Here is a 14,591-nt window from a genome sequence, read left to right as displayed (position 1 = left end):
CTTCCTCATTTTATTAACTACAATGCTTTTGTTGAAAATAACTTTACCTCTCATCAGCTGAGGGTCTTTGGTCACCCTGAAATATAGTTCATACAGGCAAATCAAGATAAATTCATTAAGTTTATAATTGCCAATTTTAGTGTAAGGAGTTGATACCCAAGTTACTTCCTAAAGTGTCCAATGAGGGGTGTTTTGATTCTATTTTAAGTAGGGGAAGGAAGCATTCTCTCTTATTAAAAAACTTGTTATAAGCTCATGGGTCTTTATATTTTTAATATGTTTCAATCAGTTGTATTCACTGTTGTATTTGATAGTCACGCTATCATATCTTGAGCTAACAGGTGCCCTTTTCACTACATTAATTTCAAAAGTGACCTTTAAAAAGCTTGTTTATGACATCTAACACTTGCAATTCTGATCATACCTTCAGAAATTATTTACATCCTTTCCAATTCTGATAGTCTCTATGAGCATCCAAAACTGGCATTGACTGAGAATACTTCAACCTAATGTGTCTTTCCCAAACAGTACTTTATGGATAAAAATAAATGAATATGGAGAATTACCATATTGCATGAGAGATTTTATAAGGATTTGAATATAAGGCAATTCCCCCTTTTTCCTGAGGAAGAAATTGGCGGGGGGGGGGATACCTTACCTTGTATTTGGGCACAAATGGTACATTTCTGTGTATTTGTGTGTATGTCTGTGTGTCTGTGTCATGGCTCTATTTTTAACACGAGTGGTAACATACTAGAAATCTATTTTGTTTTTTGCCTTTGTCTGAAGAGATGATTCCATATCAGTACCTCATTGTGTTTAACAGATGCGGTGGTTTTTTTTTGTTTGTTTGGATGGACCATAATGTATTTAATCAGGCCCCCACTGATAGACATTTCATTTGTTTCCAATATTTTGCTCATATAAACAAGGCTTCAGTGGAGATCTTTACAAACAAGCCACTTCATACATATGCAAATTGTTCATTAGGTTAAACTGCCCGGGAAAGTGGAATTGCTACATGAAAGGATATGTGCATTTTTAATGTCCAAGTTGCCCTCCATAGAGGTCGTTCCACTAGACATTGCCCACTAACAACGCTCGGGAGGGCCTGTTTGCCCACAGCCTCACTGCCACAGCCGTCTTCATTTATTTGGGATTCTAGGATTATACTAAAAACTCATCACCACGCTGATTTTCAGAAGGGAAAATGTTTAAGAAAGGAACTCTTAACAAGAAGTTATATGGCAAACAAAAGGCTCTCGTGAAAGATCTGTTGGTCAGCATAGTCCATGTCTGTATTATGCCCAAGTATACCTTCGATGTATGTCGCATCTCTTCATAGATTAGACCAACTGCATGGCTAAATTTGTCACAGAAATTGACAATGGGAGCATTTCTTGAAATCGTTTTCCTCCTGCACTTAAAGATAACACGTTTGGCCAAAGGCATTTTGTCTACCATCTGGATCTTTGCCAATCATATAATTCTATGGAATGATGATACGATCAATCCATCCGTAATTTCGGACAAAACTTGTTTTTTTTGTAAGCCTTCAGTCCCTGTCCTCTAAATTAGTTTGTTTTCAGGCTTCAGAAAGTAAATCTATCCTGTTAGGTATTTTTCAGACTTCTCTTGGCTACTCAGTGAGGAGCCCTCTTCTTCTTACGCCGACATGAAGTTCCCATATTGAAGATGAATAGTTTTGAAACTTGTTTCTTAAAGGACTTGATGAATAACAGCTTGTTTGGAGAACCCGACAAAGCAGTGTACAGCATGGAACTCGGGGATAAGTGCTGAGGATAAAACCTCTGACTCGTTTCTCTTTGTTCAGGAAACTATGGGCAAGAGCAGAAGTGGTGTCTAGTGTGCTTACAGTGGTGATTCTTCGGGGGGGACCACCCACCCCAAAAGTATTTGCTTCCTCATCGGAACTATTTTGGGCCATACAAGGTAGAGCACTCCTACAAGGCACTAAATAGATGTCGCCTGGGCTTTGTAACCGGCTTTGTGATGAAGGAGATTGGAAATACATTAGCATTTGTGAAGAACAATGTTTATAGAGCCATGGAAGATGCGCTTTGTTCTACTTAATGCTCTTAAATGCACTGTGTTATGTGCCGTCCCTTGCAAAGAAAGATGGTGCCACTCAATCAGCCACCATTAGCGGAGTTTGCACTTTGTTTTTTCCAGCCATAGTAATGAGCTTGTATTAAGCCGCCTGCCCCCCTTGCCTATCTAGGCCCTCTTGAGACCAGTGGCACGCACTGTGAAACAGCTGCTTAGACTTCATGTTGGAGTGAGTCCTTGAGTTATCTGGCCTTTCCCAAGGATTAAGGCCTGGAACAGTGGCCTCATTATCACTGGACTCTAACCCACTGAGCTCCCTGGCCCCACACCCATAATGTGTTACAGCTCTCTTTAAAATTAGAGGACTGCAGACGCCCTGGGGCAAGCCACACCCTAGCTAAAGAACAGAAAATCCCGTGTTCCAATTTATCATCCCAGTAATTAAAGACAGTACCACATCCTGGTACTTCAAGAACATGCTTTTTACGTAATTTTATTTTATTTTTTAAATTTAGTGATATATTTTTTAAGAGACAGATTACATAAAGGAAACCCTGGGGCCCTCTCTGAGTTACTGCATGCAGTGGGGACACTGTTCATCACCATTCCAGAAGCCCAGAGGGCATATGCCTCCACAAGATGAATAGAGGCACGGTAGTATTGGACAATATGATATCCAGGTGTCTTTATGTCAAGTGCATTAATATAGCAAGATAAGGGCCTACAAAGTAGTAACCATATCTTAAATACTCAGCAGAACATAAAGTCCAGTCCTAAGAACTAGTCCACTCTTGGCCACGTGAGCAAGCTTAACTGAGTCAGAAAACAGAAGAGCCAGCTCCTAATGGTTATGCCAAAGGAGTCAACCATACCGTGTCCAGGGATAAAGTAAATGCCTTACCAAGGGGCACGTGGACTAAGTTAAGCAGGAAATGAGAGGCAATATTCTAGGGAGGCACTTTATAGTGCAGTAGATACAAACGTGGGCATTAGGAAGTGCCACGCTTGCACTTAGCATTGACGTAAAAATGCTAAAGGTCTGTAACAGAACATGAAGCGGTAGTTAAGTGCAATGGGCCTTGGAGTCAGACTCACGCGGTTTTGAGTTCAGCTGCTGACAAACTGTGTAACCCTGGACAGGCTACTTTCCCATGTCCCCTTCCAGTATCTTCATTTGTCACATTGCATAGGGCGAGCAGTAAATGAGCTCACCCATTTACAGAGAGCAGACAGAAAGGAAGGCATGTCCATAAACGAGACAGCCTTTTCTAGCAGCAGCGGCAGAAGGACGAGTAGATCTAAAACACAGCCATCCTCAGTGTGGATTAAATCCCTAACTGTGACCTCATTAGCACTGGATTTATGCTTATAAAACCTTAAATGTGATTATCGCCCTATCCTTCTGGCTTCCTCACTCTTATTACCACGAGTCTTTCCTTTAGACCTCACTGAGCCCTCTGGTCCTCTTGCCCACTTCCCTTTTCTCTCAGCCTTTGAGCTTCCTCCTCGCCTGACTTGCCTGCCTTTCTTTCCCTCCTGTAATCCACTTCGATGCTGAAATCGGAGTGATTTATAGAAATTGTAAGTCTTACTGCATTGCTGCCTTGGCAACTACTCATGATCGTGGCTTGACATTGGCTCTTAGCAGGAAACATCAAAACCTGATGAAGATTGCTGATAATTAAATGGACTCATCTTGGGAGGAAAAGGGAGAAATAGTGAATTGTTTGTTTCTTTCTAGACACTTTAGGCTAGATGCCAGTGTTTCCATTTGAGTATTAAGTGCTTGGCCAGGTCAAAAAGAAATTCTTGATAAAGCATCTAATGTGATGCCAAGAACCCAGCAGTACTCATCATGCTGTAATTGATGATGAGGCCCAACAGTTGAGCAATCTGTGGGTTTAATATTCTTGAACCATAGTGTAGGTTCGCTGAAATATCTTTTGCTCAAAATTAGGAGGCTTTTGTTACTTACTAGCTGTGTCATCTTGGGGCACATTCCCCCTGCTCTCTTGGCTTCAGATGTCTCATCTGTGATGAGGTTAAACTGGATGATCTCTATTTTCCTTGGAGTCTTGATAAGGCATGATTTCTTTATACCATCAGAGTGACTGAGGGCTGGAATAAACAAAATCCCCATCGTAAACAAGTGTTCTCCCTCACAGCAATCTGGCTTCAATATAACTGGAATGGAGAGATAATAGAGATCAATATAATTAAATGGCATAAAAATCAGATCGACAACGTTGACCATTTTAGCATACCAGCCCAATCTACTAGAGAATTGTGAGTTTTAACTTTCACATTTGTGAGTTTGATTCCTGCCAACTTTATGTCCTAAAGTGATACTGACTTTTTTTTTTCATTAAAGTGATTGATTGATTTTGTAAAGATAGCCATTGAGATACTTAGACATATCCCAGGCTGTTACAAGGCCCGGTTTTTGGGGAATCAGTGTGACATGTTGTTGGCTCAAAGATCATTTCTTTAGTAGACACTACTGTGCTTCACTTATTACAAGGAGGTTGCTTCCCAGCTTCACCACCAAGGATCCTTTTAATTATTTGTCTTTATGAACTCCGGGTTATGAGTAATTACAACTATTAAGCTATATTTATTAAATAGTAGCTTATTTCTCAGACTCGGTTAAGGAAACAGTGTTTAACCACTGCTCAGAGCTTTTGATCAGTGAGCTATGCAATGTAATCAAAAGTTGGTATCATTCTGGCTAAAAAGAAGTATATGTGATATTTTGATTAGCTCTGCCATAGGTAAATGTAAAATTTCTGTTAGGAATTTGGAAATCAAATATCTTGGAAACTCCCAGACGCTTAAAAGAGATTCCTAGTGAGCCACAGATTACAGTTTAGGAGCTTAATGCATGTATTAGGGAACAGTCAACCTAATAATAATAAAATTGTAGTCTGTGGATAATGATGATGGTTGTTATTGCTCATACATATTGGCAATGTGTATACCTGGCTTTAACTGGCTTTAACCACTGTATACATTTAATCCTTTATTCCTGAGCTACAGAGAGGTAAAATTACTTACCCAGGGACACACAGCTAGGAACTGGTGGGATTTGAACCCAGGAAGGTTTGAGGAGATGGGGGTGAGGACTACTGTTCATAACCTATCAGTGGGCAAAGAGAGCGCTTTGGTAAATGAATAAGAGGAGAAGCATTGACATTTATACCAGCAGAGTCTTAAATTGCTAGAATATGGGAAGGCGTCAGATGTGTGTGCAGGGAAACGTTTGAGGTGCCCAGATGGAATTGGAGACAGGGCACTCTGCAGGTTAGTACCCAAGTTTGTGCATGTGAGTTGAGGATTCTGTGAAGGCTAGAAGTTGGGCCAACCAATAATTTGTTGGTCAGAGTGGTGAATTCCAAGTGGCCAACCTGTTTGGTGGGGGTGGAAGGGGTGGGGGATGGGAAGTGGGGTAGAGGAGGATATCGCCATTTTAAGGCTGGGAACAAGGGTTGAAGAAGGGGAAAATGGCTCCCACTAGACAATTACATATATGTGATAAGGTAGGAGAAGGGAGAGTGAGGAGAAAAGCTAATTTTTGAGTTAATAACTGATGTTCTACTAGAGTTTCAGGGCCTTTAAACCTCTGTGGAGTAGGGATTTGTGGCAATTCTATACCACAGAATGCCACAAAACCCAGGATATTGGGATTCCAGGGTAAGGACGTTAGCAATTTAAGACAATGAAATGTTGAGGGAGGTTGGGGGCCATAAACCCAAGGATTTGAAAGGTAAATCTCTGGAGATGATAAACACTAATCCCCTTTGCACTCCAAGTCAATCACAATTTTAGTCCCCGGGACAGTGCAAATGGGATTGGAGGTTGGGGACAGCGTGGTGAATAAGGGGGAGGCCACCGGGGCAGAAATTTTGGGCCTCCCTTCCTAGCTTTAACTGGAACAGTTCCCATTTTATATGGAGGGTTTTTATATATGTTCTCATCAGATAAAGGCGTTCCAAACTGAAAGAAAAAGGCAAACCCACTAGGGAGGAAAAGGATGTGGAACCTCTAAAAGGTGGTCTAGTAGGGTCCCCTCTGGCTTTTGGCCTTTTTAGAAAAGAGGGACAGGCACGAGCAAGGATGTTTTGACTGAGAGATTGGGAAGGGCCAACACCTAGTAATCAGGCATTCTCTACTGTGAAACCAGTAACAGCAACAGATGATAATAGGATAAAGCAGTTATGAATCTCAGAGCTCCTGCAGCCGAAACACACGCGGGGTCCAGGTGATTTGTTCCTTTGAGCCCAGGGATCCTGAGTTCAGAAGGACCAATCACAGGCTGGCCCCTGAAATCAGGAATGTCTGATAGCTTATTCCACGTGGGAAGTGTTTTATGTTGATTTAAGCAGAAGAAGACACGTTTCCTTCACAGAAAGGAAAGGTTTTACTGCAACCGCATGTTTGCTTGAAAAGACTTTTATTAATTTATTTGTTCAGCAAATACTTAATGAGCACACACACAAAAAATACTTAATGAGCACCAACCGCATGCTCTGAACCCAGAATCTCGAACATACAAAATTGGGAGGCTGATTTGTTTAACATAAACTTCCACCCTGAGGAATTTCTGAAACTTGAAAGTCCTGCTTTAGGTGGCACCCATAGAGTAAGGGTGATTTTTTTTTTTTTTTTTGTCTACTTCCAATGGATATTTAAATACCTACACAGAACGAAGAGAGCAGTAGAATTTGTAGATTGTACATCATGGAATTAAAGAACCTCAGAAATCGGGGTGCCTGGCTGGCTCAGTTGGTGGAGCATGGGACTCTGGATCTCGGGGTTGTGAGTTCAAGCCCCATGTTGGGTGTGGAGCTTATGTAAAAAGAAATTTAAAAAAATAAAGAACCTTAGAGATAAAGTGGCCCATTTGCTGTATTTTACAGGTCATAGAGTCAGACAGACTTGGATTGTAAACTGTTTAATGTAGGGCAGGTCACTTAACCTCTCTGAGCCTCAGGTTCCTCATAGGTAATGTGGGGGTAATAGCAGTTTCCTTATAGAAATATGGTAAGGATTACATAAGGTGATTTATATGAAGTTCTTAGTGCAGTGTCTAACATGCTCCATATTTTTTACTGTTATTGTGATTACTATTTTCCGAGTCAAAGGAACTGAAGCCCAGAGAGGGGAAGTGACTGGCCCAAGGTCACACAGCTTGTTGACGTTAGGACAAATATTAGAACTCAGATCTCTTTTAGTAGTCAAATATTCCTCATACTACCCCACTCATTTTACTCCTTTGGAGGAGGTAATGTAAACTTCCCAGGCTTGTGAGAAATATTTTGCTTCATCCAAGTAGAAGGAGGGAGAAGTATGGCAAAGAAATAGCTGACATAAGAAAATTCAAGGGATGCCTGAGTGGCTCAGTCAGTTAAGCGTCCAGCTCTTGGTTTCAGCTTAGGTCATGATCTCAGGGTTGTGGGATTGAGTCCCACATCGGGCTCTGTGCTCAGTGGGGAGTCTGCTTGAGGTTCTATCTCCCTCTGCCCGCTCCTCCCTCTAAAATAAATAAATCTTTTAAAAAAACAAAAAAGAAAGAAAAGAATTCCGGGACCGAGAAAACAAAATAGCAAGGGATAAATGGAGAGCAAAGGAGAAACAATAGTTACTAGAAATTTTAAATAGCAATATTGGAGCATTATAATGTCTGGTGAATCACAAGGACTGATCTCCATCCTTATTCCTTTATTCATCACAAACATTTCAATGAAATTGATGAGGCTTTTCCTTTTTCCTGGGGATAGAGGTGGGGAGGTAGTTCAGAATGCATGTGTGTTTCACAGAACCTTACTGTGACTTCAGCCTCACTAAACAATTGCTATTTGCAAAGCAAAGTACCCCTATAATTGAAGTTAGAATGGAAGTGTGAGTACTTCCAAGGCCTAACCAACAATAGATTTTTAAAGGATGGTGGGCTGGAAGGAAACCTCGTAGTAGAAGCTGCTGAGAAATTTAGAAAAAGGAAAAAAAAGAAAAACAGTGAAGTCATGTTGTCCATTGCTTTATGTAGCTACGGCAATAGGTAAGTACAGCACCGAGTGTGAATGATTTGTTAGGTGAAAATATTCTTTTTTTTAGATTATTTAATTTTTTTTGAGAGAGAGAGACACAGCGAGAGAGGGAACACAAGCAGGGGGAATGGGAGCGGGAGAAGCAGGCTTCCCGCGGAGCAGGGAGCCCAATGCGGGGCTCGATCCCAGGACCCTGGGATCATGACCTGAGCCGAAGGCAGACATTTCCCTGACTGAGCCACCCAGGCGCCCCTAGGTGAAAATATTCTTAAGAATTAGAAATCTATGGGAAAAAAAGCCACTCTGTCCATATGCTAAAAGGAAAGATTGATTTATACAGTTGCCTAAAAAAGAGATGATACATCTTTCCTAAACGGTACTTCAGTTTAGTCAGAGGACTGCAGTGTTGTTTGTTGCAACATCCAAGGAGTATTCAGAATATTCCAGGAGTTTCCTAAAAGGAGCAAAGCTATTTTGCTCAGTTCATTACTGCAGAAAGTCTGACCGGAGTTTCTAGCCCACCAAAAGGGATACACTGAGACTGTCTCAGGTGTAACCACCACACAAAACAGTTGTCCCTTCGTTATTTCATCCTTGAATCTTAAGTTTGCCGATTTCCCTCTCCTAAAAATAATTACACCTTATTTCAAATAAAGTATATGGATAACACCTGGATTGCTTATTCATTTGATAACTTTCACCTTCACAGGGCATCAGGTACTGTTTACACAGCACTAGACATTGCCACCGGACAAGAGGTGAGTGCTCGCATTCGATCCTGATTTTTACTTCTTCTTTGATGGCAGCTAGGCCTTACAAAATGGGTGGCACTGGGTTGACGTGGGAATCGATTCCATCGATGTCCAAAGTTTCAGAAGTGGGTGGTTTCCTCCTGATTGACCAAAGAAAAGGGCATGAGTTTGCGGTGCTGAGAAAGAGCCTAGTAAGATAAAGAATGTTTATGCCTTACTCTGTGTACCAAAAAAAAAAAACAAACAAAACCAAAAACACATACACACACAAAAAAAAACAACAAAAGCACAAAAAACAAAACAAAAACACACACAAAAAAACAAAAACAAAACCATGGATGTGTGTATTTAATGACTGTAACTCATCCTTGCATTATCTTTCAGGTGGCCATAAAGCAGATGAACCTTCAACAGCAGCCCAAAAAGGAATTAATTATTAATGAAATTCTGGTCATGAGGGAAAATAAGAACCCCAATATTGTTAATTATTTAGATAGGTAAGTGTTTTCTCTCATTACGTACTGGCTTTCTTTATGCGACGTCATTGGCTTGGCAAAGTATTTTATTTAGGATCTAGTCGTGTAGCAACCATCCTACAAATACTCCTCGAAGGCTACAGAATAGGGAGTCTCACATCTATTGCTCAACGTTGCCCACCCATCAAACATTTGAAGACACATTTTATGGTCCTGCTTCTAAGCATGAGCAGTTTGTGTAATTTCCTTTTGAGGATCGTGACTCCGTGTTGGCAGGAAATAGACTGTTGCGTACAGGGGAGAGTCGCGGTGTTTTAAACCTTTCACCAAGTGTTTGGAGCCGGTACAATCTCTGGGTTTGTGAGTGAAGAAGGCTGGCTGCACCAGCCCCGCTTTAATGGGTGCTTTGTGATTAACTGACAGTGAGGTCTAGGGAATTGAGACTTTAATCTCAAACCTTTTTCCTGGACCAGGTAATTAATGTCTCTTTCACCAGTGGTATTAGTGGTGGGTTATAAATAGGCGTTTAAAGACGGCGCTAACTCTTCACCTGTGGTTAACATCTGTCTCATTCAATTTCAGTAAGTGTTTGCTTAGCACCACTGTGCTGTGTACTCTGGGGGGATATAAAGGAAATAAGATGAGGTCTCCAACCTCAATGAGCTTAAAATCTTGCTTTCTGTGTTTTGTGCCAGGTGGACCAGAGAAAGAGGGGAAAGAGGGAGTAAAAAAAAAAGGAGTCAAATTTTACGGCCGAAACCCGAGCTTCATAAAGTGCCACTTATGGGCTATCTGCAGTAAAGTGACTCCACTCTGCTTTTTTAATTTTGTAAAAATTGCCTTTGTAAAAAAAAAAAAAAAAAATGTAGATTTCTCGGATGCTTTCTTTACTAATGAGCTAGAGCCTGTGAATGTTCATTTTTACCAGGCTTCCCAGGTGAATCTCAAGAGCACTGCAGTTTGAGCATCACTGGATAGAAAGTCTTGCTTTGTATTGATGTGGAACTTAGGGCAGGATGGAATCTTTGGGGTCATTCCATTCACCGTAATTCCTCTCTTGCTGAGCAGGGGGAAAGAGAGACCTGATCATGCTGCTAATGTGCCTTCAGATAGTTCCAGATGTTTTGAATTTGCCCAGTTGTCGGGCTCTGGTGACCTTCCTCCCCGTGTTTGATCACTTGGGGTGTGTTCCTCAGTAACCACCTAAAGAAAATGGGCACATTGCTACTGACTTCTAATAGGACCACGACCTCAGCAAAGTACATCCATTGCAAACATGAGTCTCTTTGATTCCGAAACTGCTCGAAAGCATTTCAGCAGTTAATTCGGTAGAATCAAAAATAATGCTGAGATCTGAATAAATATCTTATAAATCTGTATGCCAGGGGCCAGTTCAGTCCAAGACGTCAACACAATGGCTTGAGTTATCCAAAATGGCTAGTCACTGATCCCATTCATTGCAAGTAGCTTTTACAGTGGAATGAGAGCCAGTATTCAGTCACCAGAGACCTCCTTCCTCCATGGTGCACAGTTAGGTCTGATGATCCTTTGGTTTTCACGCATATTTTCTTCTTTTTTTTTAATTTAATTTTATTATGTTATATTAATCACCATACATTACATCATTAGTTTTTGATGTAGTGTTCCATGATTCATTGTTTGCGTATAACACCCAGTGCTCCATGCAGAACGTGCCCTCTTTAATACCCATCACCAGGCTAACCCATCCCCTCACTCCCCTCCCCTCCAGACCCCTCAGTTTGTTTCTCAGAGTCCATAGTCTCTCATGGTTCGTCTCCCCCTCAGATTTCCCCCCCTTCATTTTTCCCTTCCTACTATCTTCTTTTTTTTAACATATAAGGTATTATTTGTTTATACATGTCTTTCTCTGATTGACTTATTTAACTTAGCATAATACCCTCTAGTTCCATCCACGTCGTTGCAAATGGCAAGATTTCGAGTTTTTTGATGGCTACATAATATTCCATTGTATATATATACCCCATCTTCTTTATCCATTAATCTGTTGATGGACATCTTGGCTCTTTCCACAGTTTGGCTATTGTGGACATTGCTGCTATAAACATTGGGGTGCACATAGCCCTTTGGATCACTACATTTGTATCTTTGGGGTAAATACCCAGTAGTGCAAATGCTGGGTCGTATGGTACCTCTATTTTCAACTTTTTGAGGAACTTCCATACTGTTTTCCAGAGTGGCTGCACCAGCTTGCCTTCCCACCAACAGTGTAGGAGGGTTCCCCTTTCTCCGCATCCTCGCCAACATCTGTCGTTTCCTGACTTGTTAATTTTAGCCATTCTGACTGGTGTGAGGTGGTATCTCATTGAGGTTTTGATTTGGATTTCCCTGATGCTGAGCGATGTTGAGCACTTTTTCATGTGTCTGTTGGCCATTTGGATGTCTTCTTTGGAAAAATGTTTGTTCATATTCTCTTCTAATGCTAAGGAAGTTTCCTGTTATCCCCATCATTGATATTTTCCTCCCATTATAGAATATGGCCAAATGCAGACACCACCTGAGAACTACCTTCCTAAAGGGAATATAGAAGAGTCCCCACTTCCTTAGGCCGAGTCAATGTCTTTTTCTTCTCTTCCTGTAGCTACTTAGTGGGTGACGAACTATGGGTAGTCATGGAATACTTGGCTGGTGGCTCTCTTACTGATGTGGTCACAGAGACCTGTATGGATGAAGGCCAGATAGCAGCTGTCTGCAGAGAGGTAAGAAAATAGAGCGTTTCTAGCTGATGAGAATGCCAAAACTGGCAGTTCTTTATCTCTGATTATCCAGAATGCGTATAACATCAAAGTAACGATAGCACATCTTTTCTACGAAAAAATAAAACCAATTGGAGAACCTAACTTCAATTCAGATCCTTTCCTAATAGCACTTTCCATCCCCTCCCTTCCCAGCCTGTTATTTATTTTAGTCCCTTCGCTCTGGATCTTTTGAGTTCTATTACGCCATTCACAAGGTGCCGCCTCTAAGTCTGCATGTTGTAGTCTCAGCGAACATGGGAAACACTGATGGTGGCATGCAATTTTTTACATGATTTTTACATGATAATCATTTTGTCCTGCATGTGCAATGGGAGCCTTGTAAAATACAAACCATTATAACCCCATAATTTTTGAGAAGGCAATTTAAGCGAGATCCTGCCTCAGCCCAGACAGTATTTGCTTTCCCAGGACAATCTGGACGTCCCTCCAAACCCTCCAGTGGGTCTGAGTGTCTGCCTCTCGCCCCATAACAGTGTCATATCCCTAGTTTCATGCAAAACTGAGGACATTTTATCATATTTCTCTCAGTACTTGAAAACACACTCCTCTTTGGAATCTCATCTCGGACATGACCATCTACCCCATTCGTTGTAGTGAGGTTGTCTCGCAGACACAAGTAGGACCTCTGACCCACTGAAACTTGAAAACCAGTGACGGGAAAACAAAACCAAATAATTGCAGCTAGTCATTTTTTTTTATTATTTTAAATCGTTCACTTAAACTTCCTCCTGCCTTGCTCTCCTCTTGTCCCCATTTCCTCCTGCCCAAGCACATAGATGTATCCACCAAACATAGGTATTTTCTATTCATGCAATGAATCAAACTTCTATTATATAGGAGACCATTCCACCCTGAGCCTGTGGTTTCCATGTTGCATGATGCAAAGCCATTTCCCAACAAGTGACTATAGCTACTTCATAGCCTAGAAGTGGTTCCCAACCATGGCTGTCCATCAGAGGTAGCTTGGGGCACTCGTTTTCAATGCAGATTCCTGGGTCCCCCTTCAGGCCTCCCGAATCAAATAGCATGGAGGCAGAAACTTACTGTGCCTGTGTAGGACCAAGCCGAATCCACACCCTCCAGATGACAAGGTCAAACTATGATTATTAATTGGTTAGTCTGGCTGTATTAAGGATTTAGAGCTATTTATCACACACACACACACACACACCCCACTCTTCATGTCCTAGTCTGACTCGGGAGCTTTTATAATGTATAATGCTGTTATAGCATTGATGTAAATGGTAACATGATTTCAAAATGATAAGACAACAGTAATCTATTTCACATGACAATGTAAATTTATACCTTTGCCCCACATTTATCTAGAAATGAAACTTACATGGCTTTAAATTCTTTGTGATATAATTAGAACTTATTTTTCTGATTTCAATAGTGCCTCCAAGCTCTGGATTTTTTGCACTCAAACCAAGTGATCCATAGAGACATAAAGAGTGACAATATTCTTCTTGGGATGGATGGCTCTGTTAAATTGAGTAGGTATTTTGGTTCAGATGGTGTTTGAAAGAGTATCGGGGGATTTCTGCTTGTTTCCTGTCTGTCTTGAGAAGAAAGTGGCTATTGAAAGTGATTGGTTTGAAAGCATTTAGAGCCCCATTTGAAGTAAAGAATTTTTTTTTCTAATGCCGTGTTCCTATAGATCGTGGCCGGATTCTGGGGGTTTAACATTTCAGAATTCCTAGGGACTGCCATCTGCTAGATGACACATACCTAACTAGAAAACCGAAAGATCCTATAAGTTGGAAGGGACAGTAATAGGGAGGGAACCAGATAGAGGACTAGTAAAAATGACATCACGTTAATCGGTTATCTCAGACCCTCTTTAAAATCAGGGCCACCAGAGGGATCAGGTAATAATGATTAGGAGCTAGGGAGTGGTGGAATCTCCGTGTCGAATGGAGGAAGGGACAGCCATATGTGAAAGTGACCTATTGTGAAAAAAAAAAGAAGAAATTGAATTGATTGTAAATGACTTTTCTTCCCTGCAGCTGATTTTGGGTTCTGCGCCCAGATCACCCCCGAGCAAAGTAAACGGAGCACTATGGTGGGAACTCCCTACTGGATGGCACCTGAGGTTGTAACTCGAAAAGCTTATGGTCCGAAAGTTGATATCTGGTCTCTGGGGATTATGGCAATCGAAATGGTGGAAGGTGAACCCCCTTACCTTAATGAAAATCCACTCAGGGTAAGTCAGGAGAAAATTCAGGTACATCCTCCCTGGGAACGGGGCCAAGTGTCCTTTCTCGTCTCTACTGAAAGGGGCCAGAATGGGCTCTTTCCTGGGACAAATGACATAGAAGCTCAAAGTTATGATTCTATTTAGTTCTATGATATCTATAAATAGATTCTATTTAGATTCTATTCAATTACTGTGAGTTATTCTCAATATCTTCTAAGGTGTCCCAGCAGGTGTCCAAGTGCTTGAAGATC

The 14,591-nt window shown here is 41.2% G+C and overlaps 1 protein-coding gene across 17 annotated transcripts in view; it reads left to right on the top strand.

The window, feature by feature from the left end:
- Positions 1 to 14,591, top strand: part of PAK3 (p21 (RAC1) activated kinase 3) — a 249,900-nt gene that overhangs the window by 213,418 nt on the left and 21,891 nt on the right. For all 17 annotated transcript variants that reach the window (XM_032392810.1, XM_032392808.1, XM_032392806.1 and 14 more), the window contains 5 exons: positions 8,824 to 8,872; positions 9,251 to 9,363; positions 11,963 to 12,080; positions 13,537 to 13,636; positions 14,150 to 14,346. In XM_032392810.1, coding sequence (XP_032248701.1) covers positions 8,824 to 8,872; positions 9,251 to 9,363; positions 11,963 to 12,080; positions 13,537 to 13,636; positions 14,150 to 14,346 — 577 coding nt within the window. The remainder of the gene's footprint in view (positions 1 to 8,823; positions 8,873 to 9,250; positions 9,364 to 11,962; positions 12,081 to 13,536; positions 13,637 to 14,149; positions 14,347 to 14,591) is intronic.

Source organism: Phoca vitulina, unplaced genomic scaffold, assembly GCF_004348235.1.
Source record: "Phoca vitulina isolate PV1807 unplaced genomic scaffold, GSC_HSeal_1.0 scaffold69, whole genome shotgun sequence".
In the NCBI taxonomy this organism is placed as follows: Eukaryota; Metazoa; Chordata; class Mammalia; order Carnivora; family Phocidae; genus Phoca; species Phoca vitulina.
The sequence above is the reverse complement of the archived record's forward strand: the minus strand, read 5'-3'. Positions and strand labels throughout refer to the sequence as shown.